Here is a 25478-nt window from a genome sequence, read left to right on the forward strand (position 1 = left end):
TGCCAGCTTCCACCAAATTCAGCATAGTTTTCTGTGCGCCGCCATTTTGGAGCCAGCCAACACACAACACCTGGGCTTTTGACAGCGGCGGTTCTCAGGGTCGTGTAAGCGACCCAGTTCTCAAAGTGAGCGCACGAAGAAATTCGCAGCCCACACACAAACACTTGCGACATAATAGAGAGTTTTAGTACTGCGGAATGGTGCTACGTACGCATCACGCAAGCGCCTTGCGTTACGTGGTGTCGTTTGCCACTAATCGGCTTTTAGTACGCCGTAGTACCCGCGTACGTAACGAGCGTGAAGCGTGTTGCGTCATCTGGTATATCAAAATAGAAGTACGTGTTGTTGACAGCCAATGTGAGCCAATCCAAGTGTTATAGCCAGATTATGGCCATATTTTAAGCCACAGAGCCGGTCGGTGCTTGCCTTCGATGCCGCCATTTTGCTAAACGAAGTCTCGCGCTGTCGCGAATTTGTTCGAGAGCGGCGCGATCACCTCATACGTACGCACGCACGCATCTCATGCGTGCGTGCGTGCGTACGTTCTGCGCACTACGCAGAACGTACGCCGTGTGGCGTCCTTACGTACGCAACGCCGCCACGTACGCAGCGTACGCATAGAGAAAGAAGAAGACAAGAGCGGACACTCCGCGAAACCTGGCCTCAGGAAGTGCGTCACGACTACGTAACGAACTAGTGCTCCCACCACACGTCAGAGGGCGCAAGCGCAAAAAAAAACACAGTTATAATCAATGCAACAGAATTGTTTTCACAAATTAATAATTACACGCCCAAATTTGGTATGTTCTTTATACATAAAAACGATTTATTCAACACACCTTACGCGATTATTTTTCTTCAGCCGTACTGTCATAAACACCATCTACCCAGCGACAAGCCCATGCATGACTGACAGCGAGAAGCTTTCGACGCTTTCGTCAACGTCGGCTGCGTCGGCGTTTTCAAGCGTGAGATAACAGGTGAGGCACGTTTTCAAGCGAAGCTTGTTGAATGACATGTTGTTGGTCTTGTTGGGTCATTTTTTCAGAAAACGGTTACGCCTGCGCGAAAAAGACACCATGCAACAAACATAGAAAGATGCACACACACACGTTGCGCTTCGTGTGTGCGAGTTTGTTTCTTACGTGGCGTGTCATTCACGCAGTTGTAACCTTTTTCTGAAGCTTGTAAGGACTGGGAGGTTCGCTAAAAAGAAAGTTTGTGGCTCTATGCGGCGGTTAGACGGGAACATTGTGCAACGTATGCAGTATAGAAAAGGCGGCACGGCGTCAAGCCGAGGCGACGCGTGCTGCGTCTGCCACGGACGCGAGCGTCTGTGCGCTGAGCATAGCTGGGCAGCTAGGTCGTAGGCTCGGTGCAAAATATTGAGAAGCGTTTGTTGGGCCTCGCATGCTTCACGACGCATTTCCCGAAGGCTCGGAACACGAATAATTCTTGGTGTGCCGGAGGCAAATCTGGACTAGCCAAGTGGCCATCATCTTCGTTTCTTCGCTAGCCTTGTGCCACTAGTGCAAGCTGCCCACAAATTTTTTTGACGTTTCCAATATAATTTTACCGCACAAATTTCAACTACGATTTTTCTTCCCAATGTACTGCTGATACTGCGTACGCACGAAGGTGTTCTAATGTTCCCAGGCCGCGATACCATTGCATTACAAGGGATAGCGGCCTGGAAACTTCTGAAGATCTTTGTTCGTGGTCTTGACGTATATCTTTGTAAGTCAGAGTTTTATGGGTCAGAGATGTATCACTGGTTTTGTATTGTGCATCGATTAGCTAATCATTCAAAGGGGTTTGCTGGTACACTTATGACGTGCACATATCTTTTTTGTAATTTGACAGCGAAGCATCCACTTACTAACATTTTCAGACCGCGCTGACGCCATGCCGTCCGGCGGTCCAAGCTACGGCAGCTACTGCTGTGTATCGTGGTGCTTCAACAATGGCAGAACCCACAAGAAGCCTGGGACGAGTTTCTTCCGCGTACCACGGGGCGGCAGGTGTGTTAAAGCTTTTGTATGGTTTGCATGTCTGTAGGCTTACTGTTCGTACTTGCTAAGTGAGGGTAACAATAAAAAATCACTATTCAAGCACTTCCCCTTTCAGCTGATAGTTCATTGCCAATGCAGGATGAAAGCATGGATGCAGTATGCTGGACGCGATGATCTCCTGAGTAAGCCGGCCAGCCTATTGTACGCAACGTACAGGGTTTGTAGCGACCATTTTACTGCTCAAAGTTTCATGGACCCTGGGCACACAAGGCTTACAAGAATGGCTGTTCCCAGTGTGCAACCAGCTGCACCATGTAAGTGATTGACTGAAACTCAAATATGTGCAATAGCAGCCACTTGTATTGAATCAGTGGCGACAGTTAACCGTGAAGATCTCTGTAGCCGATAGAGAAACCTCACTACAGAAGTAACACTTGGAAAGTCTTAAGTTCTGTGAATTGTGGGCTATTACCTTCCTAACAGCAGCTTTACATTTCTGTCATTTTTTGATGCTCTGGACCTGCGCAACTTGTTTTGAAAGACTTTAAAGGGCTATTTCACGTTATCTTCAAGCCTGAGTGCACATGTACGTATACCTTTCATCAGTGAAAGCTGCCACTGTTGATAATTCCAAAAATCACAAATTACTTGTTTCCTAGTTGGTGCCGTCTCTTTTCTTCCACGTTCGACCAATTTATGCGTTTGAAAGAGCTGTTTAAGCTTCCCCATGCTACAAGCTTTGTAACTTGTACCAACTGCACATATATGCAGGTTCTCTGAGCGTCGCTTCAAGTAGTGACTGTGACATGGCTGCAGAAGCTGCACTGCAAGGTGCGGATGAGCTTCAGTTTGTGTTATTATAAGCCTCTTACTGACACATTGTCGTAATTTCATCTCTTCAGGACCTGCGGTAGAGGCTTCACAAAGCGGCTCCCACACATTGAGGTGCCCCGATGAACAGGGTGCGTTCAGTGTCGCGATTTCTTTTTTTTTTTACCCAAATTGACTGTTGACCAAACCTCTGCAGGTGGCAGCTCCCTTGTAGCTGGTGAAAGAATTTCTGATGATTTCGTCTTGCCGGAGAAAACCTTAACCAGTCGTTCAGCTGTCACAAAAGGAACTTGTGTGGCCGGTAAGTTGTATGTTCACTTCAACACCAGAGTGGATTGATATAGAGACTTCCGCAGGCCGCTCGCAAGATTGTTCCGACAGCATTGTCCGAGGCACTGAACAAGCTTCACAAGACCCTCCAGAAGACGTCTCCGCCAACAGCTCCACGCCTGAGTGCCTTAGAGAAAATGGTGACTATGCTTTTATTGCAGCAGTTTTTAATGTGCTATTTTATGTTTAGGACATTCTGAGGAAACTATCCTCAAAAGGACACTACGTGTGCACTTACAAAATGTAAGGGTGGGCTCTCAGTGATTTTCATTTTTTTTGTGCATTGTCAACATTGTGAATGGTTTGTTTTTAGGTAGTGGAATCGAAAACTTTGTACCACAGAAAGTTGTGCACCTTGGGTCTGAAAGAGCGAGGAAAGTGCTCGTATGGGATTAGTTGTTCTTCGCTTTTACATCAATTTTTTTGTTTATTGCAGTGCGTTCCTGTGTGCCAGCGACAATGTCTCCATCAATGAAGTACAAGCAAACCATTAAACATCTGCAAGCCAAAGTAGCAGCACAGCGGAAAACTATCAAAAGACTGCAGAGACAGCCTCACCAAGCACCGTCATCGACTACGAAGGCCCTTGAAGTTATCCGACCGCACGTCACCGAGGAGGTTTTTAAACTTCTTTCTGCACATGTTCGCTTGAGGCCCAAATGCAAGGGCAAGCGGTTTCCCGTGTGGTTCAAGAAATTCGCTCTTCACTTAAACTTCCGAGGTCCGCGAGCATACCGATTTCTGGCTCCGTATTTTTCTTTGCCCTCCCGGCGTTCATTAAGGAGGTGGCTAGCTAATGTAAAGATGACTCCAGGCATAATTCCAGGAATCCTTTCTTCCATTGCAACAAATACTCAAGCTTGGAATGAACGGGACCGAGTGTGCGCTTTAGTTTTCGACGAAATAGCACTCAAAAAGAATTTGTACTATGATGCTTCAAGAGACGTTGGCCAGGGTTTTACAGATGATGGCACTCATCGCACTTCAACCATCGCTGATCGAGCACTGGTTTTTCTTCTTGTTGGTGTTTCGAGAAAGTGGGTTCAACCGGTTGCTTTTACTATAGGGCACACATCAACACCATCATCTGTTATGCATAACTTGCTGGTGTCACTCATTTTGGAGCTTAGGAGCATTAATATTGCAGTGAAAGCAGTCATTTGTGACCAGGGCAGTTCAAATGTAAGTCTCGCTAACCAACTAAAAGTGACTGTAGCAAAGCCTTTTTTTGAAGTTAATGGTGAGCGGGTATATTACATTTTTGATGTTCCGCATTTAATTAAAACAACGCGCAATAATGTCCAAGCACACAAGTTATACATTGGGGATGACATCGTTAACTGGTCGCACATTGTAAGCCTTTACCAATCCTCACATGAGTTGCGGTTGCGATTGGCTCCAAAGTTGACTGAACGGCACGTTCATCAGAAACCTTTTTCTAATATGAAGGTCAGCAGAGCAACTCAGGTCTTCAGTGCATCAGTTTCGATTGCTATCACGGCAATGGTGTATGCGAAGGTGCTGCCTGCCTCGGCCATCACTACAGCTCAATTTTGTGATCGTATGGACAGGATTTTCGATGCCTTGAACAGCTCGAGTAAAAAAAGAACTTCGCAAAAGCTGCGGCATGCAATCATGAAAAATGATTCAGAGCTGATTGACTTCCTCCGAGGCCAGCTTCCCTGGATTGCATCATGGCAGTTTGTTGGCAGACGTCAACCACAAACCATCGTAGGTTGGCAAATTACAATTCAGGCAATTTGTCAACTATGGGACGACCTCTCCAAAAATTACAATTTTGAATACCTGTTAACACGCAGGCTTCAACAGGATCCTCTGGAGAACATATTTGGCCACATTAGGCAAAAACAGGGTTGCAACACCAACCCCAATGTAGCACAATTTATTTGTGGCCTGAAGCACATCTGCATAAGAAAACTCTTCAAGCTGTCAGAATACGGAAATGTCGAGGATGATGAATGTGACCTCCTCCAGGAACAGCTGTCGCCATTCTCCCTCACCAGTGCGTCTCTTGTGGATAATGAGGAGTGTGCACAGCCACAGCCTGACGACTTTCCCGCTCTAGACGATCTCTCTGAACTTGCGACAAACATTCACTCCCATATTATCGATGACTCCGCTGCATATTATGTAGCTGGTTTTCTCATCAAACACTTCCTTCGGAATGCATGTGACGGTTGCAGTTGCCCACAGTTACTGAAAGACGACAGTGAGACGCTTAAGGGTACCCACCAGTATTTCACAATGCTCAAAGCATACCACGTCCCCAGCAAACTTTTTGGGAATCTCACTGTGCCATCAGAAGCAGCTTTTGCATACGTACAACAACTTGAATCTCGCTTTCTTGCCATAATTGAGGCCACTGCACATCACCTGAAAGTGTGCGATGTTTTGTATCACCATCTGTCAAGTGTTGGCGATTTTCATTTCTGCTCTGCTGGGTGTCGCGCTAAGTTTCTGAAAATGTTTTGCCGGGTTCGTTTATGTTGGCATGTGCGTTTTGTGAACCGAAACTTAGACAGGGTTAGGTTCCAGTCTTCAATCTCGGGCATGCAGCTTGACAAGTTCAAAGGTTAGCAATTAGCGGCGGGTTTACACTAAAGTATTGGAGTTGAGCCGAATCCTGCAATAGCTTTGTTATGTTATTACTTCGTTACAGCAGACTTCATTATGGTCTTATATGCTTATATTCAGTTCAACTGGACTAACCACTCCTTCGTTGCATTCATTGTTTTGGTTACCCGCTATGAGGAGTACAAACACTGTGTATTCGCTCGAAGTGATTTGCATAACCTTAAAAAGAATGTTGGGCATCCTGTCTGTATTTTTTGTAGCAAATACGGGCGAACTGTACACTTTACTGTGGGTCGCTTGGTCACTGTGTATGCTTTATCTCTCCAGCTCAAGTAATATATCGATAACAAAACCGCTTGTTGAAATGTCTTCGAGCGGGTAAGGAACACAGTATGAAGTGGGCACGGTTCATGTTATCACGCTTTTCGTATTTTAGCTTCTCATCAACCTCCTCATCTTGCCCATCAAAATTTTCAAAAGAATACCCAAACTTGTAGTGTTTGATGGGGCTGCGGACGCTGCCATTTTATTTTTATATAGCTTGTGAGTGATAACGTACGATGTAGAGCCTTTGTGAAAAATAATGAGCCAAAGTGGTTTCCTTCTGCTATTTATTAGCCCTGTAATACCGCTCTCGTAGCACCAATTAAAGTCCACAATTCTGGATAAAGTGATAACTACAATCTATTTTAGCTCGCAAGCGTCACAGCAACACCCAAACGCAAATCACTTGGGATCTTAAGTTTTTGATGAAGGCGACGCATAACAAAAGCCACAAGACCTGCCAGTGTTGTAGCATAAAGTTTGTCTTTCACGTAGTGAGCAAGCTGCAAAGCCCTACCTTTCTGAGGACAAGCAGGCATCAAGTCTGCTTTTTTTCATTTTGGACTAGCTGTTCTTAAGCACAGCCAGCACACTGCACCTTTGCCTTTCTGTTATATTGTGTCGTGTGGTTTCTGTGCGCTCTTTTTTTCTATGCATTATTTCAGTTAAGCCCAGGCGTGATTCGCGACTTCATTGCTGTGTATATGTCACTTCTTCCTTCTTCATCAGCATTGTGCGCTATGTTTTTGCCATAGATCCTTAGTTACCCACTGGCCCGGTGTGTCATACTTCACCAGTTTCTCGGCTTCTGCCAACTCTAGCGATGTGTGCGTTGTCTGTGTTCTCTATGTATTTGTTACAATATTTGTTACAATTTATTTGTAAGGCGAGATGCATTTGTTGTCTACCTTTGTCATATTGTGCTTTTTATATTCTCATACTCTACCTTGCCTTTGAATAAAACATTGCGGATGCTCTGTTTCTTTGACTGATATATACATTGATCACTTGTTCCAAAAGAAAAACACAAGCGCGATGAATAAAACGATAGTGAATTATCATTACCTGCATCTCTTTTTTTTATAACTTAATCAAAATAAAAATTACGTCACGACCGATTCGCACGAACCACTGAACAAAACAAAACAGGGAATCGCTAAATCAAAACGACCTACAAAAACTATCCATTTGGGCGATGAATAGTGGTCTGAAATTATGAACTTACGACATAGCCAAACGTCGGTTATGCAAAGTAATTCAAAAGTTGCGCCAGTGAAACCGAAACCGGAAGCGCAAGCCACTTGCTCTCATCAACCACTAGGTGTGCTAGAGTCGATTGGGCCGCTGGGGTCTACGGGAGTGTCCACTCTTCACCTTTTTTATTTCTCTATGGCGTACGCAGTACTAAAACTCTCTAATACTGAGGTTACGCTGACACGAATGGCTGGATGGATGGATGGATGGATGGATGGATGGACGGATGGATGGATGGACGGATGGATGGATGGATGGATGGATGGATGGATGGATGGATGGATGGATGGATGGATGGGTGGGTGGATAGCTGGATGGATGGATGGATGGATGGATGGGTGGATGGATGGATGTGGCTGTACCCTTTAGATCGGGCAGTGGCTAGCGCCACCAAGCCGTAATACTTAATGAACCAAAAACTAGAATTATTTATTTTTTTTTTAAAAAGTGAGTTTGTGGATTCGTACTCTGCAGTGAAGAGTTTAATTTTCACTCGTGCCTTCACTTTAGCCACCAATCAGATAACCTCCTTCTAGTTAAGTCTACCCGCTTGAAGTCTATTTTGCCCTCCCGGTCCCTAAACCCCAGTGCTTTGAAAAACTCTGCGCCATCATCCTAAGCTATTTGGTGAATCCCTTTACAGAACATTATCAAGTGTTCGGCAGTTTCTTCTTCCTCTCCACACGCACTGCATACTGTGTCTACCCTTTCGTATTTGGCCTGATATGTCTTGGTTCGCAGTACTCCCGTTTTGGCCTCAAACAGTAGAGAACTACCCCGAGTATTATCATACATCATTTCCTTGGCAATTTCCTGTTTAAAAGTTCGATAGATCTCTAGTGCGGACTTCTTAATCATGCCAATTCTCCACATGTCAGTCTACGTTTCCTTCACTTTCTTCTTAACCGATAATTCTTTTTGGTTTGGCCACCTGCTGTTTTCTAAGTATTTACGAGTCAATTTCCTGGTTCGCTCCCTTCATTTTGTAACGACATTCTTCCTGTACAAGTAGCTGAAAACCTTCCTAGCCCGACGCTCCTCCCCCATTTCTCTCAATCGCTTCTCAAATTTTATTTTGCTGCTACCTTCCCTGCCCTCAAATGATGTCCATCCCATATCACCTTGTACTCCCTGATTTGGTGTATTCCCGTGAGATCTTAAAGCAAGCCTACCTATTCCACTTTGCTGAATTTCTAATCTTGATTGAACTTCTAATCTCATGCACTAGACCGCATTGCCGAACGTCAGCCCAGGAACCATGACCCCTTTCCATATTCCTCTCACAACATCATACCTATTGTAATTCCACAGAGCCATATTTTTCATCACTGCTGCATTCCTGTTACCTTTAGTCGTCACGTATATTTCGTGTTCCCTCGGGTACTCGGTCCCATTGCTTATCCATACGCCCAGATATTTGTATTTATCTGTTATCTCTAACGTGACCTCCTGTATTCTAAGCTCATTACCTTCGTTGTCATTGAAAATCATGACTGCTGATTTTTCCTTACTGAATTTAAAATCTAACCTATCTACCTCATTACCGCTGATGTCCATCAATCTCTGCAAATCTTCCTTGTTGTTGGCCATTAGCACTATATCATCTGCGTACATTGATGCTGGTAGTGCCTGATCAATAAGTTTTCCTTGTTTGACTAAAGAGAGGTTGAAGCCCAGTCCACTTCTCTCTAATTTGGCCTCTAATCCTTGTAGGTACATCATGAATAATAAGGGTGACAGGAGACACCCCTGCCTAAGCCCCCGTTTTACCTCTGCAGGCTTGGATACCTGTTTTTCCAACTTTATAACTACCTTGTTACCTTTATAGATACCCTTTAAAAGATTAGTGACTACATGTTCCACACCTAGTGTGTCCAGTATTCCCCACAATTCCTCTTGAACCACGCTATCGTACGCTCCCTTGATATCCAAAAATGCTAACCACAGAAGCCTGTGTTCCTTTTCTGCTATTTCGATGCACTGCGTCAGTGAGAACAGGTTGTCTTCCCACCTCCTGTGTTTCCGAAACCCATTCTGCAGTTCCCCCAACACCCCCACATCCGCTATCCATGCCTGCAGTCTTTCCTTTATAATCTGCATCGCCAGCCTGTAGACCACTGATGTCACTGTTATAGGACGGTATTTGTTTATGTCAGCTTTGTCCCCCTTTCCTTTATAGGTCATGCTCATCCTGCTAAGTTTCCATCCATCGGGAACTTCACCATCGATTATTAGTTTGCTCACTGCCTCTCTCAAAGCCTGCTTAGACTTCGGACCTAATGTCTTTATCAGCATAATTGGAATGTCATCTGGGCCTGTTGATGTACTACTAGGAACCCTTTTCTCAGCCCTTTCCAACTCTCGTTGTGAAAAGGGAGCCATTGCACCACTTGATTCATCCTTGTCTATTGTGGTGCATACAGCACTTCTTTGTTGAAAATTTTCTGTCACCCTTGTTCTTATATATTCAATAGCTTCGTCCCCTTCTAGCCTAGCATCTTGGGCTGTAGATATAAACCTCTGCTCTAGGCTCGTCTCATTTCTTAGGGAGTTTAGATGGTTCCAAAATTTCGCAGCTGCCTTTCTATCTTTTTTATGTACTTCTGCCAGCCACTTGAGCTCCCTTTCTTCTAATCTTTTCATTGATCAGAAGGGATGCATCCCTTCCACAGCTTAGAAAGGTTTCCCATTTTCTTCCAACATCATCTGTCGGTTCGCCCCGCTGATTAGCATGTCTGTGTTCCCTATAGAGGCTTCCTGACGTTTTGCTATGACTCTCTTAACTTCCTCATCCCACCAACTTTTGGGTTTGTGTCTTCTTTTCCGGGGTGACTTGTCACGCGTCTTAGCAAGCTCTAGCTTAAACAGTCTAATTAGATTCGTGTATGTCCACACTGTTTTATTATCCTCTGTGATTACGTTTTCAATTTGTTTAGTGGCTATTTCGATTTGCCTTTCTGGATAAAAACTTTCCTGTGGTTGCTCATCTTGTCTCCTTCCCACTTTCACTGCTCTTCCAAAACTTAGCTTGATACGTTTGGGATCACTACCCAGACTTCTGGAGCCACCTTCATCTACGTGCTGAGCTTATCATACATCCCATGTGACATCAGTGCATAATCAACCGTCGACTGCAGCCTTCTTACCTCCCATGTTATTTGCCCTTCACACTTCTCGGTACTGTTGCAATGATCAAATCAAGCCTTTCACGCATATCCATGATCATTTCGCCTGCCGGGTCGGTATACCCATCTATATCTTCTATGTGCGCATTCATATCTCCTAGTATAATTATTTCGCACTCTCTTCCTAACTCCTGTATGTCCTTTGATTTACACTCTACCATTGTCTGGTTTTCCTCCCTGGCCTTTGCTCCCGTCCACAAGTACACGAAACGAAGGAGTGTCATTTGACCTGCCACTTTCCCTTTTAGCCATAAATGTTCCTTGCACTCCTGCTTGACCCTTTGCCAGTCTGTACTTTTATGAATGAATGCCCCAATACCACCCCCTTTCTGCTGCCTTCTATTCTATTACAATATTCCCACGCGTAGTCCTGATTGTTCGAAGGTTGTTCCATGTCCCTGAGATGTGTTTCTACAAAACCGTATACCATCGGCCTCTCTTCCCTTAGCTTTTCTTCTATCTCTTCCCACTTCAGCCTGTTCCTGCCACCCTGCATGTTAATATACCCTATGTCTGAATTGGCTCGGCGCTCGTGGCTACGTCTATTTATGCCCCGGACTCTACCTATCTTAGATACTGGTGTCACTTTGGAATCGTATCTGTCCATACCACCTGTCAAAGAATCTCTCTGGTTGTTTTCCTCGTTACTAGCTATCCTGCACCACGAAGGGCCCGTTTGCCCCCAAAAAAAGCTACTGTGCGTCCTGCAAGTCGCCAACCCACCTCATGACCTAGCCGCCCATCGAAGTGAATTCTGTCTCGTTGAAAACCACCCCACCTATGCACCTCTCTGTTTATTTTCACCACTTCAAAGCCTTTATCTCGACTCATCCACCATATCTCTTGGTTTGCGTTGACAACCGATCTTTGCAGGTTGCTACCATGCACCGGTACCTCCGGTATCGTGCATATCACTACCTATACCTAAGGAGAAGTGGCGCGCATGTCATCGACGCTTTTCGCCAGTGTGGTTGCTAGTCCTGCTGTATCTTCATTTAAGACATCATTTAAACCACCTGAAATTATCACGAGGTTTCGTCTATCAGCTGTAGTTTTGAGTTTTGCGTTCGCTTGCCTCATGACTTCTTCCAGCTTGCGTCCTGGGAACGCCCCTACTGCAACCTTCTTGTCACCTCTTACCCTCTCTTTGATGGCTTCTGTGCATCGATTTAAATTCGAGTCACCGGCGATTATCACATGCTATGACTTTTCAGCTGGAGCGTCCTGCACCTGGGGGCTACTTGCATCTGGTGGTTTCCTCCTAGGCGTTACGCGCTAGATGGCGCTTTCATCGCACTTCCCTATTCTAGCCACTGTACTACCACTATAGGGGTAGCAATATCAAAGCACAGAAGTGCATAAGGGACAATGCGTGAGGTAGCAGCCCATGCTAAGCTGGCGCCATCTCACGGCTGTCGATGCCAACTGCGGCAGCCATGGCTCCTCCCTGAACACACTACCCTATAATCTAGTACTCTATACTACCTCGCGCATCGCTTCATCGGTGATGCACGTTGTGAATTTTTTTTACGACTGTTGACGCAGTGCGCATGTGAAGAGTCGCGCCTGGCTGATGTCCATCTTGGTAGGAAGCGCAGCTACTATTACACGGAACACACAACACAAGTGTTCCGTGTAATAGTTGCGCTTCCTACCAAGATGGATTCATACCAACCGGCCCGTTACAATTGTTTATTGAATGATATCACCATGCGGCATGCGTTCGCACGTCAGCGCTGAAGGCTGGTTCAGTTCACACATTCGAATGACATCGCTCGCGCGACCGTTTGTGACTGGCGATCCAAAAGCGACTCCACGCGGCCGATATTCACGCCACGCGTGCGACCGATACCCGTCGTTACGCCTAATTCACGTTCTCTCGCATTGCCGTTGCCCCGGAAAATAACCTGATGTCCTGTTCCTCCGCACTATGATTCATTCAGAGGTTTGCTACTGAAAAATCAAGCAGCAGTCGCTTTGCGACGAAAGTGGCCATTCGCGGCTATAACTTCGTCGCGTGACCGGTACTATAGTCGCAGGTTTGAACGAGGCCTAACCGTACACTCACGACTGTGCATCAATAAATGTAATTTCATAAGCAATCTCATGCTTTCTCTCCCTTCAAGGATATAACGGTCAGGCTTGAATGAGTATAGCGTCTTTATGTCGAGATCCGGCTATAGTCCCCGCCAGACTGCTCAGATAGAGGACTGAAGAACTTGACTTCTTGTAGTCTCGCTGGCCTGCTGAATAGCCCGCGTTGATTCGATATGAGCAGCGTTTCTCAGCCATTTCCATTGGGGCACCCCCATATATAAATGCCAGTTCTAAATTACATTCTTTACATGGATCAAGTCCTCGGAATACCCTGCGTCGCTGAACACGGGGATGAGATTTGATTTTCAATTTTCGTCACTGTGGCGCCTGTTTCCATTTAGTTAAGGGTTAATGGAGGGGAAGTCCTCGTCAAACTTGATAGTGCTTTGTGAATTCTGCATAGCTGGTTAGTCTGCCTTTAATTAGTAGTTCGTCTTCGGCAACAGCATCTAAGATGTGCACGGCAACGCTGCCTAAGAGGTGCACCAGGGCACCTCTTAGGCAGCGCGGTGGCTTCTCGCGCAAGCGCGTGGACCGTCTCGTTCGGATTTCGAGTATCTGTGTCTGTGTGCCGGCCAAGCGGAGTAGACACCTAGATTTCTCCGAACGCGCCGGACTTTGAAACCTGACTTATTTATAACTATATGCAAAATGAGTCAGGCAGTTTCCTTCGGGTGAGGCGGGGGAAGAGGTGATTAACCCCTGTCCCGTTCCACCGTCCGTCAATGATCGCGGTGCCTCACGATATGGCTCGAAGTCCTTGGATCCGGGCGGCATCTTCGGCTTTTCGAGTGCCTCAAAGCTGGTCAGCCAGTAAACATTTTAAAGTTAACTTTGGTTGCAGTTTCTACATTCCCTTTGAAGTCGCCTGTATCAAGTCGGACAGACTTGATACAGGCATATGCTGAATGTTTGCATTTGAATGAACGCTTAGTACGAGTAAGCAAACTTGAAAGCAATAAAGGACACGTGCAACAGAGTAACAAGCTGCCACGTGAAAAAGCTTTATTCGATATGTACAAAATTTGACAACACTGCGTGGGACGACGTGCACATGCAGACATTTGTCGCCCGCTGATTTCTCTGTTTGGGAAGACTTGCAAATGTATCTGCGCAAAAGTCCCGCCCATGGGACACCCCCATAATAGGCAGGGTCTCATACGAAGTAGTTTTGATCCCATTCTGTGCTCGCTGTACATCTTTCCGCTCATAATATTATCAACTGGTACCTTAACAAACGATCGGTAATAGACTGACTGAAATATGCAAAAACTAAATAATGTTTTTTTTTCTCCTAAGGTGCAGTCGACGTCAAAAGTTAACGGGCCGCTGACCCTGCGATAAATCTGCAACCCTGACGTTTCCATAGAGAACTTTTTTTTTTTTTTGTGCTGCCACAAGCAGCCCGAGAAGGGAAGTTTTTCTCGGGTGTGGCTGTCCATAAGCTTTTGAGAGTGACAGTAAGTCTAACACCAATAACAATGAAGTTGATCCCAACTTTTGCGTATGTGGCAGAAATCATCGGTCCAAGACGAAAAAAAAAAAGCTTGGTGTTTCGAATACCAACTTGCACAATAATTATGGCGAGTTTTCTATATATGATACCCGTGTCAGGAGCACAGGTAGCTCGCTAATAGAAGCCTACGCGTGCCGACTATAAGCATTGACACGAGACGAGCCTTCACAGATATGTTGGAATGATGCTTTCGCAATAACAACACAGCGCAATTGTGTAAACGTCAAAACAAGGTTTACGGATTATAGTTTGCCGTTGGAGTGAACGGCAGTAGGTGGTGACCTGTTGAGACAGTTTCTCGTACGAAAAAAGAGAAAAAAAAAACGTAAGACTGATTCGATTTCTGTGTTATGCTGATCTCACTGAAATAGGAGATTCATTCCCATCTGTGACTGCTCATGTGGAACCAATTCATGGTTACGTTGATGTTTTTTTTTTCACAGCCGGGGTGGAGCAAAGATCCTTGTCATTACCTTTGAGCATTGCGCTTGCGCTGAGACTCACAATGTGGCGCCACTGGTATCTTTGTTTACATCCCCAATATTTATTATATATATATATATATATATATATATATATATATATATATATATATATATATATATATATGTATATATAGTCTCCAAACGGTTGTACGAACGTACAGAACATGTACGTGTGAAACTAGGTAACATTCATGTAAACGCACGTACCGCATAAAGGCGGGACTAGAATGCATATATGATTTGCTAGAAAGCGTGCCGATAACTAAACACTATCACTTGTTGCCATCGTCAGCGCTTTACGAAAGTTTCGTGTACAAAATAATAAAACAGAAGAAAACGAGTATGCTGGTATGCGCCTTGATACAAAAAACAGCTCTAAACACATTCTGACTAGGTTGGCATGCTGTCTCATTGAATTGACACCCTTGATTTTGTCGACAGAAAAGTGGGTGTGGCACTTAATGAAAGGATGGCTCAAGTAAGGCTGTTTAAGGAAGTCGAAAGCTCATTAGCACAGAGGCCATAGGCTAATGTGCTTGCTTATGTAATGCGATTATTCAGCTCACCAGGGGCCCTCGAACAGGAATGAAGTTGAAGTTAATGATATTTTAATGACAACACTTTTATATACAAAAAAAATTGTGTAATAAATGAGCAATCCTGTGCTACCCTCTAATGCGAAAGAGAATCGCACAGCAATACTGGTCGCAAAATATCAAGTTAGGCCAATACGATTACGTTCGTGATTGAAAATTTTGTTAAAGCACTTCAACAAAATGTTCAATTATGAATAATGTTCTCTGGCTTGCTTTGCTATCGAGAGTGTTGCAGTTATTGCAAGTAGCTCGTGACTGGGTAGTACCGGGCTCGTGGCGATAACTCAAGAAAGTTTTGCAAGATAGATGACAATCATTGTTGCGTGGCAGACTATTAGATTGCGCCATTTTTCAGAGTGTAGGAAAGAGAAAACCGCGAATCAAAGAAGGTAGTACACAGCTCATGCACCGTGTCTCACATTTGCTGGTGGCAGTAACTGGTTCTAAGTTATCAAAGTGCGTAATTTTTTGGTGTATTGTTTCCAGTGCTCTTGTGTTTGTGTACAACTAGTGTTGTATTGTCTTTTTACTAGCGATTATTTTGTGTGGAATAAATGTTCGCATTCAATTGCGCGTAAACGAGTTTGTTTTGCTGGGTGCAGTAACTGGTTCAAAGTTACCTAAGTGTGTATTTTTCTGGTGTATTGTTCCCAGTGCTATTGTGTTTGTGTACAACTAGTGTTGTATTGTCTACTAGATAAGAACTGTCTTGTATGCCGTCTTTAAGTATGTACCGATTGTGCAGTGTTTGTATGCAATTAACGCCATTTTTTCAAAATGTACTTATTGAATTTTGTAAAGGCCTCGAGGGCCCTTCAGGCATTTCTGCCACTGCGTCCACTTAGACGTTCTGACAAATATGCCGCTGTACAAATGTGAAACTGAAAACTGTATTGTGTATCCAAGAACTGATGCCCTTCCGCTTTGGCCTCGTATGAGATTGGCAGTATCGAAAATAAATAAATAAATTTGTGTTTTATAAATTAGCAGGCCAAACTGTTTTTACGAAGGGAATGACTATACCACCGAGTAGGGTACGTTGCTGGTACAAAACGACGAGGAAAAAAATGTTTAAAAAATTACAGTCATCGCTTTAGACACAACAGATGAAACTCAAAATTTCAGAGTTGATTGAAGCACTTATGAGCAGATATTCATATCGAAACTATCTCATAGCTACTGAGCATACCCAACAGCTAAGTAGGTGGAACTGCGCAGTTGGAAGGTTTGAAGAAGAAACGGTTTAGTCTCTAGCCTGCAATCTGACAACGGTACTGAAGTGTCTTTTATTGTTCCTGCACTTCGAGTAAGCATATAGTTGTTTAGCTGCATCCAAATAGTGGGTGAAAACGCTGCCCCCAACCGACGCCGTCCCACTCAAAATAAATTTAATTGAATAGACGTTCCTTCCAATCACGTCACGTTCGCTCATTTGCGTGTTGAAGATACTCGAGATAGTAGGATTTTTCATACAGAAACATGTTTGTGTCACTGTTTTTGAGAGTTCGGACAGAAAACCGGAACGTCCCTACAAACTCTTTAGGCATCCTGACATTTCTCGGGCAGATGTAGCCAGAAAAAGGCAAACTTAATTACGTCTAATGCGAAAAGACTGGGTTTGCAAACACGAACACAAAAAAGAAGCCAAGACATGGCACACGCCGAATAACAACTGAAAGGTGCGCAACGGAGAAAAAGAACTGCGCGATACCTTATCTGCGCAGGCAGTAGGCGAACCCATCAATACGGTCTTTGATCAATACGGCACGCGTGGAGGCCTAAGTAAAAGACAACCGCTTAGGTATTTGATTTCTCCTTGTTTTATGCCACCTGAAGACGTCAGCCGTCTGAACTGAAAAGAGCTGATATGAGAAAAATTTGAAGAGACCACCATACACGAAGGTGTGCGATATAGGAGGAACTTCCTTGCAAGCACTTTGTAAGCTTGCGATTCAATGGGGGTGTTATCAAGAAGCTATAGGCAAGTGTTTAGAACAGGAAAAAAAAAAAGTATTACTGCAAAGATGCGATTATGCAATGGGCGAGCACTGTGACATGTGGAGGGAAGAGTGGTTAGTTGCGAAAAGCGCAAGCGTGTAAAATATTAAATTAAACGCTCGCACCTACCATTCGTCGATATATACACTCCACTGATGGAATTGCTTCAAGGGGGGGGGGGGGGGGGTACTGTTGTTAAATTGCTTTACTGGCGATGGGACTGCTTTGTTGGTGATGTTTCTATTAACGTGAAGGTTTCTTTGTAGTATCCAGAAGTAATGTGGTGAGGGTTTGATTATGACGTGGAAGAAGTTGATATGTAGAGGCAGTGCAGAGAAATGTGTAAACGGTATTAGCAACTTGTCGCAAACAGTTCGTAACAGCGATGATAATGAGTAAGTGAAAGCTACTCATGGTGATTCCACTGAGTGTTGGGTCCACATAAAAATTTCCCTCTGATTGGCGTATACAATAGGCAAAAATTTATAACTACAGGCAGCGATGATAGTTGATGAGCAACTGCGAGATAGCATTGTCGAGGTGTTTCCATGCGGATTTTGTATGCTCTTGATTATCATACAAAAATAAAATGGTAGCAACTCTCAACATTTTCTGTGCTGTAGAACACTGATCAGGAAAGATGAAAGCAAATCGTAGTCATAATTGCAAGCCATGCTTGCAATTATTAGCTAAGCTCAGGGCTTTGTTCATCATGAGTGCAGACGGTGCAAAGCCGCCACGCATGAACTGGTGGCTGAACTATTCTCTTTATCAACTTCGATGCACAGGCGACACCTCAGTCGATCTATCTCGAACATATACTTCCACACCTGCATGACGTCACGCCTGCCCCATTCGACCAACGGAGACGAGGCGAGCGCGCTTATTTAATTTGACCAGCGCACGTCGTCTGGAATATTTCCATAATCGGTCCATTGGAAACTTGGTCCAGCCATACTATTAGCCTATAATCGCTGAATTTAGTCAGCACGGCTAATGTATAAAAATATCTGGCGCATGGTCACGGCTCCTAACAAATCTTTAGGGCTTCTTTTCAGCAAAACCAACGTATCACATTATTTCCTGGAACTCATATCTTATAAACAGTCAGATGCATAGGCGTGCACACGGGGGGCGCGCTGCTACGCGGGGAGGAGGGGGGGACGCAAAGCTAGCTTTATATTTTGACATAAGAGAGAGGAGGGCGCTGCGACGAACCTCCCTCTTTCCCCCCATGCCCGCCCATGGTGGTACGCTTACGACCCTGCTTCACGAGACCATCGTCAACTTTGATTTCTTCGTTCGCACCACGTATCCTTAGCAGTTTCGTACGAGCCCTTTCTCAATGCCCGCTAGCCTTTGGGCGATAGGAACGCTTTGCCACCATTCACACGGTGACAAAACCTCAACTTACTGCCCCTGCCGTCACTTTCCGCAGATCGCAGTTAACGTCCTTCTAGAACTTTGATTTACAACTGCTCCAAGTATCGCCATAACTTTTGCCACTCTTAATGTGTCCAGAGGTGCAAATAAACGGGACAGCATGTCACACCTTTCAATGCACGTGACATTACGAAAAGAAGCACCAGTTCGAGAGGCGTTCACGACACTCGTCCGCTAGCTGCTGGAAAGCAGCGGCTCGATCCAGCCGCGCACCATGTCGCCCACGTCGACGCTGCAGTCGAGCACGAAGGCGTGCCGGAAGCCTCGCTCGCAGAGCCGCACGTCCACCTCGGGGAAGGTCCTGCGCAGGTTCTCGTAGTACTCGACGGGACTCCAGTGGTCGTTCTGGCCGTAGTACACGACCAGCTTGTCCGCGTGCCGCCCGATGGTGGCGTCGTCCCGTTCGCGCACCTTCTGTATGATGTCGCGCGTGAACACGAAGCAGGCCATGAGGCACTCGGGCCGGAAGTAGTTCTGCGCGCCGTTCAGCGACGTCCGGTGCGGCGTAGTGCACGCGGTAGCGAGGTAGATGTAGAAGCGTATGAGCATGTCCTGCACGGCGCGCGGCAGGAACCGCAGCGCGGACAGCGAGGCCACGGTCAGCGGCCGCAGGTAGGTGACCAGGGGGCTGATCAGGCTCACGCGAGGGCACGCGTCCAGGCTCTCGATGGCCGGAAACAGCAGGAACGCCTTGACCACCTATACGAACAATGAGCCCGCGTGAATGAGCCGTAATGCATGCGCTATGTGCTGGTTGATGTAAAATTTCAGAAAAAAAAATGTATGCAACATTTGAAAGGGCTATTCAAACAAAACATAAGCTCAGGCATTACCTCTGGAAACACGAAACGTAATGAGGAATAGGAAGGGTGCAAATACCCTGTATTAATTTCTTATTTTGAGTGTCAGGCGGCAACTATATGCCCTTTGCCAAGAACGTACTGCGCAAAGAACGCGTTCTACCAAAGGGCGCTTGGTGTATATATGCTATATATAGCTATGCAAAAGAGCACTAAAGTGCGCCTAATCATCATCAGCACCGCCACCACCACGTCGTCATGTCGTGATGGTGGTGATGATGATGTTTCATCGTGTGACGTCATAATGAGACATTTGAAGCTTCTGCCCTAAAATGCATGCATCAAAGGGGCACAAATAAGTGGGATGGTAATTATTGCTGTCGGCCGTCCAACTAACTAAACTTGCCTTACAAAAATGAATTCAGATTGTGTAAAGGTAAATTTATATTCTACAGACTGTCTAAATTTATATCTGTAAGGGTCGACAATGAAATTTCTAACGACTGCAGTAAGATGTGACGTTTATATTGAAAAGTTGAAAGCATTTTCGTTTCTTCATAGTTCCACTTGGAAAAATGCTTCTGGCATGTCAGGTTTACGATATATCATACGGCACAGGCATAATGCATTTCGTGTAATTACGCGTGCAAATCAGTGAGGATCAGCGCAGTGCTCTTCCCTGATGTGACGAGAACCGATTCCTTGCCAGCCGTTGAGGAGCAGTGACAATTGGGCGAGTTGGCGCGGATGCGTAGATTTAGAATGGCACAATAAAGCAGACGAACAGACAAATGATCACACGAAGACGCCTGTGTTCGTGCGATGTTTGGTTAATAAACCGGTTGCTCGACGCTCCATTCGTTAGGCCATGGACTACCCAGTGACCCGAATCGCAGTGTAACGGGTTAGATACGAACGTTCAGACCATCTTGTTAAAGTTTCCGAACAACTAGCATTTGGGCACATTTGAACTCTTCTGTCACGTGAACGTTTATCGTAGCACTGAATGTCCAAGCCCGTGAATATGCGTCCATGGGCTTTTTTTTTTAACGAAAATAGGTGAAAAAGCGATCTTGATGCCGATAGCCGGCATCGCGCTATGATCAAGGTATTGCTTTCACAGGAGTAGGCGAATTCGGTTAATCACCTTCATATTGACATTTTTGAATAACTTTCCCGAACATTCGTCGTCACATATGAGATCTCTTCACCACCTTGTGAGCTGGGTGTTCGTGGCCTCCTCGATGCGTTCCGGCAACGTGCCGGTAGAGCTAATCGCGGAGGCCACGAGGCATTTTTCGTACTTCTCCAACACGCCAGCCGGTGTCGCTGGGCACTCAGCTAACGGCGTTCCTGCTGCCTCTCACGGGCATCGTATTGTACGTCACGCAAAGGCGGTGCCATAATTTCTGCCCAGTGCAAACGAACGCGTGTCCGCATGATTTACGTTGGAAAAGGAAATAATTTTGCTGTATTTCAACGCTAATATAAAGAAAATAATAGCATATACCAGTAAAAGGGCATTTGATACGTTGAAATGCAGGTTTACGATTTTGTCGCTAGAGGTGCCAAAAGTAATTTTTGAGTGAATCAATGTGAATATGGACCTGCGTTTAATGAGAAAAAAAAAAGGTTTCGTTGTAGACAACACAGCAGACTATCCTTCTATAGTGAGGTAATCTAATTCGTGTTCTAGACGGTTGTTGGTCTCTTTACAATCAATGCAGTAGATGCTGGAGGAAGTAATATATTCATTCCTATGTGTTCTTGGAAACGCTCCCCAGATAAACATTATTTTTAATACCGAAATCCCACGAGAACAATTAGGGGACCGCTCTGGATTTCAATAACCCTTGATACTCTACGGTCAGCCAAAATGTGTACCCGCTCGCGACGTCCGAGTTTGCAGCACATGCATACATAATATTTAGCAGAAAAGCAAGGCAACTCACATTGAGATCTGGGGCCCTCTTGAGTATCTCGAGGACCATGTGACACCCGATGGAGTGTCCTACCAGGAAGAGCGGCACTCCGCTCGGAATGTACTGCTTGATGAAGGAGAGCTTGTGGCCGATCTGACCCTCGCACGAGTACAGCGTCGGATTGTCTGCAAGAAAGATGGCACCATATACGCTTCGGCTAGCACTTGTTTACGTTTATGTCATTGTCATAACGGTGTCACATGGGCACTTTTGGTCATGATCAAGGCCGATTCAGGTTAGGTTCGATCCGTTACACGCGCTAATACACGCATGGATTAAGACTACCAGATAGTAAGGTCAACGACTGTTATTACGTGTATTGTAGCGATTGTGACATAGGCGTGAAGAAACTTGTGCCATTAAAGTTGCATCAAATGAAAAAACGAGCTCTGTAAATGTTTTTCTTTCATTCGTGATGATGCGCAGTCACTTTTGATTGCGATCAGGCCCTATCGAGATCAATATCATCGCGATATTGTTCCCAGGTCGTGGTTTGGCTGGTGTCCACGCCAAGCTAGATCCGTATTAGTTCTGACAGTGCAGCGGCGACCATTCTCGATTGCTCCAAGAAATCCTGTTCGGGTCGGTCCTGATCGCGAATAAAGTGCTCGTGTTCCACCAGCGCTATTTGTTATGAAAATAAATAGAAACACAATATAGAAAAATAAGCTGGCTGTGATCTCTCCTAAAAGCGCCATCATACCACACCACTTCAAGAAGAAGAAGGGAATAGTCTGAAAAAAAAAGAAGAGGAGGGAAATACATAGACAAATGAAGGAGAGGAAGAAAATAAGCTGGCTGTGATCTCTCCTAAAAGCGCCATCATACCACACCACTTCAAGAAGAAGAAGGGAATAGTCTGAAAAAAAAAAGAAGAGGATGGAAATACATAGACAAATGAAGGAGAGGAAGAGACGGTATCACATCACATGCGGATTCTGAGCATTAAAGAAATCTTGGTCCAGTGGTTGACAAGAATCGCTTATATAAATATCTGCCATCTATAAACCGTGCAAGGTGTTTATTGACGTTTTCCTTAAGCAATGCGATGCATGGGCCTGTAACGTTTATCGAACAATTCAATTTAGATAACCACAGACTTGCAATATTTACTTGATGCACGGACATTCAGAAAGCTATATGAGGCAAAGTGTTTCTAGATGTTCTCCTTAAGCAATGTCATGCATGGGCCTGTAACGTGCATTGAACAAATAAATTTATATAACCACAGGCTTGCTATCTTTACTTGCTGCTATCTTTACTTTACTTGCACGACCATTCAGAAAGTGATATGATCAAGTTCTTTTCAAGAAAGATTACTTTGCTGGAACTTGCATAACGAATCAATGGAACGTGCAAAATCATATAAATAAATCGTCAGGCGTTTCACTCCAGTGTCCATAGCACGTTTATGTAGGTGAAGGCGGTTGCTTAAGGTACACTCTTGGTGGCACATTTCTATCGATGTGCTCTTTATGTTTTACTTTAAGATATGAGTTCAACTTTCACTCAAGGGCTAAGAAGTAGCCGGTGCCGTGCTTATGCGCCAACATCTCCCTATATGTATCATATCAATAAAAAAATGAACTAGGTTAAAACGTGTGCGCAGTGAAGCGTCTGCATCTTCAGACACACCCGCCAAGGTGGTATTGGCTAAGGCACCCGGCTGCTGGCCCAGAAGTCGCGGGATCGAATCTCGGCAAGGCGACGAAAACTCAACGCTAGTTTCGGTTTCAAGAAACATGCGTGCTCGTAGCGGTTGCCAGGCATCTTAAGCTGCGGTTGAACGGAGTGAGGTTGATGACAATGTCTGCATTTATTGGCTTTCAAAAGTTCTACAAAAAAAAACCAATACCCCTGTAAAGAACTTTTTTGTTTACATGTCTTTTCTTATTCCTTATTTTGTGCCCCGCCGTGGTGGTCTACTGGCTAAGGTACTCGGCTGCTGAACCGCAGGTCGCGGGATCGAATCCCGGCTGCGGCGGCTGCATTTCCGATGGAGGCCGAAATGGTGTAGGCCCGTGTGCTCACATTTGGGTGCACGTTAAAGAACTCCCGGGTGGTCTAAATTTCCGGAGCCCTCCACTTACGGCGTCTCTCATAATCATATGGTGGTTTTGGGACGCTAAACCCCACATATCAATCAATTATTCCTTATTTTGTGAATATTAAACCAGGCGAAGCGCGGGAAGTGATTGACGAGTTCGTAGCGCGTCCCTCCGCTCCTCCTCGGCACTCGATCCGCAAGTTGCATCGTTCTCAGTTATGTCGCTCGGTTGGCGGGCCAACTACGGGAAAGATAAAAGACTACAAGTTGTGGCGGGCAGAGAACGAAAGTCGCAGTGAGCTACGCCGAACAAGTCCAGCATGCATTCGTCGAGGATAGCTAAATCGGACGACACATTTTTTTTTTTTCCGCGGCTCTGCGGCGTGATAACCCGGGGATTTCTAGTTAAGCGAAGGTTTTCCAGCGTTTTCTAAAGGCGACGGGTGAGCACAAGAACTCGGACCTACTATTTGAGCAGGTGATTGATTTTGCATGACACAGAGATGAGTAAACCCAGTTCTCTGCAAGCCTGACTAGACTGACAGAAGTGCAGTGTCGCTAGAATAATTGGCGGAGACGGCAGCCAAGCTCCCCTAGGCAAAATGCATTCATTGAAAGGCTTGAATTCGAGTTGGCTCGGCTTCATAGTTATAGCTTTTTTTTTTTTTACTTTTGGCGTGTAGTTCAAATGATGTCAAGTAATTATAGGCTGCTCCATGCCCATGGAATTCTTGTAGCCGCGGTTTGAAAATTAGTGAGTTTTTGCTTCTAATACTGTCACGAAAATAGACGTGATGGAGTAAATGCTTCTAAATATCATTACAGAGAATGTCGGTGGAGCCAAAGTTTTGACAAGTGAACTTTTTTTTTCGTCACGGCTACGCCGTTGCCCTGACGAGGATAAGTCAACTTGCCGAAACACCGTTTCCAGCGACGTTCTTTGTTTTGATCGCTTCAAGCCTCTCCCAGTCTCGTTTGGTGCTCGAGTTCTGTCAGAAATCTATGCGTGCCGTCATAACAAACGTGATCGGGTGAAAGACGACGTGTTCTACTCCCGATTGTTGATAATTTTCGTATTAATTCATTGTTCAATTATTGCTCATTATGTGTGCATGTCACTTGTAATTTAAAGCTGCTTTTATGGATTGACACTTTCACACTACGTGTATGTATCTGTTTTCTTTAAATACAAGACGTGCAATAAGAAAGCTCATTTTATTTGTGCCGTATTAAAGAAAATTTTACGAATGGCCGCCTCGCCCAAGCAGACCGAAGGCACGAGCGCATTCCGCTTGCATGCGAAGTGGGAAAGGAAGGTTTTTTTTTTTTTTTCGCTGCAACCCCCTTCTCTCGATTTTTCATTCTTTTCCTCTATTTGGGGACCTCCCCAGTGACGCCATGAAAAACTTTTTCTGTTCGTGATTTATTTCTATATAGTAGGATGCCCGGCAACCGCCAGAATCATGGAACATGTCATCTACTCCCATATCATCAACTTCTTGGACTCAATGCACTTTTTTCATCCTTCTCAACACGGGTTCCGAAGGGGTTATTCTTGTGAAACGCAGCTGGCCATTTTCATTCACGACTTACATTCTAACCTTGACTGCAACATTCAGACCGATGCTCTTTTCCTGGATTTCGCCAAAGCATTTGACACTGTCCCTCACAAACGCCTAATTCTTAAATTATCTCTGTTAAATCTAGATCCTAATGTACTTGCATGGATAACATCTTTCCTGACTAATCGTTCCCAATTTGTGTTTGTTAATAATCACTCATCTAACCGACTACCTGTAACCTCAGGTGTCCCGCAAGGGTCTGTCTTAGGGCCTCTACTCTTTTTAATTTACATTAACGACCTACCATTGCATGTATCATGTAACTTTCGTATGTTTGCCGATGACTGCGTAATCTACCGATCAGTAACCAACATTCATGACCAAACACTAATTCAGCATGATCTTAACAACATACAAACAT

General features: G+C 44.9%; 2 protein-coding genes across 3 annotated transcripts in view; one reads left to right on the forward strand and one right to left on the reverse strand.

Annotated features, from left to right (window-relative positions):
* The first annotated feature begins 604 nt into the window (after positions 1-604).
* On the forward strand, positions 605-7156 carry LOC142814594 (uncharacterized). 2 transcript variants are annotated; one of them, XM_075893626.1, is made up of 8 exons: positions 627-980; positions 1892-2021; positions 2151-2326; positions 2784-2843; positions 2915-2974; positions 3040-3144; positions 3200-3313; positions 3610-7156. In XM_075893626.1, exons 2-8 carry the CDS (start codon positions 1906-1908, stop codon positions 5769-5771), a joined length of 2793 nt encoding a protein of 930 aa, XP_075749741.1. In that variant the 5' UTR covers positions 627-980; positions 1892-1905; the 3' UTR covers positions 5772-7156. The 2 variants fall into 2 exon arrangements, with proteins under 2 accessions (XP_075749742.1, XP_075749741.1); XM_075893627.1 differs by having other exon boundaries at positions 605-980; positions 3040-3313; positions 3610-3644.
* An 11613-nt stretch (positions 7157-18769) lies between these two features.
* Positions 18770-25478, reverse strand: part of LOC119172352 (lipid droplet-associated hydrolase) — a 96567-nt gene continuing 89858 nt past the window's right edge. Inside the window, exons 3-4 of the mRNA XM_037423415.2 lie at positions 21419-21573; positions 18770-19365 (exon numbers count right to left, since the gene is read on the reverse strand). Coding sequence (XP_037279312.2) covers positions 18841-19365; positions 21419-21573 — 680 coding nt within the window. The 3' untranslated portion in view covers positions 18770-18840. The remainder of the gene's footprint in view (positions 19366-21418; positions 21574-25478) is intronic.

The sequence above is a fragment of the Rhipicephalus microplus genome, chromosome 4, assembly GCF_043290135.1.
Source record: "Rhipicephalus microplus isolate Deutch F79 chromosome 4, USDA_Rmic, whole genome shotgun sequence".
NCBI classification, from domain to species: domain Eukaryota; kingdom Metazoa; phylum Arthropoda; class Arachnida; order Ixodida; family Ixodidae; genus Rhipicephalus; species Rhipicephalus microplus.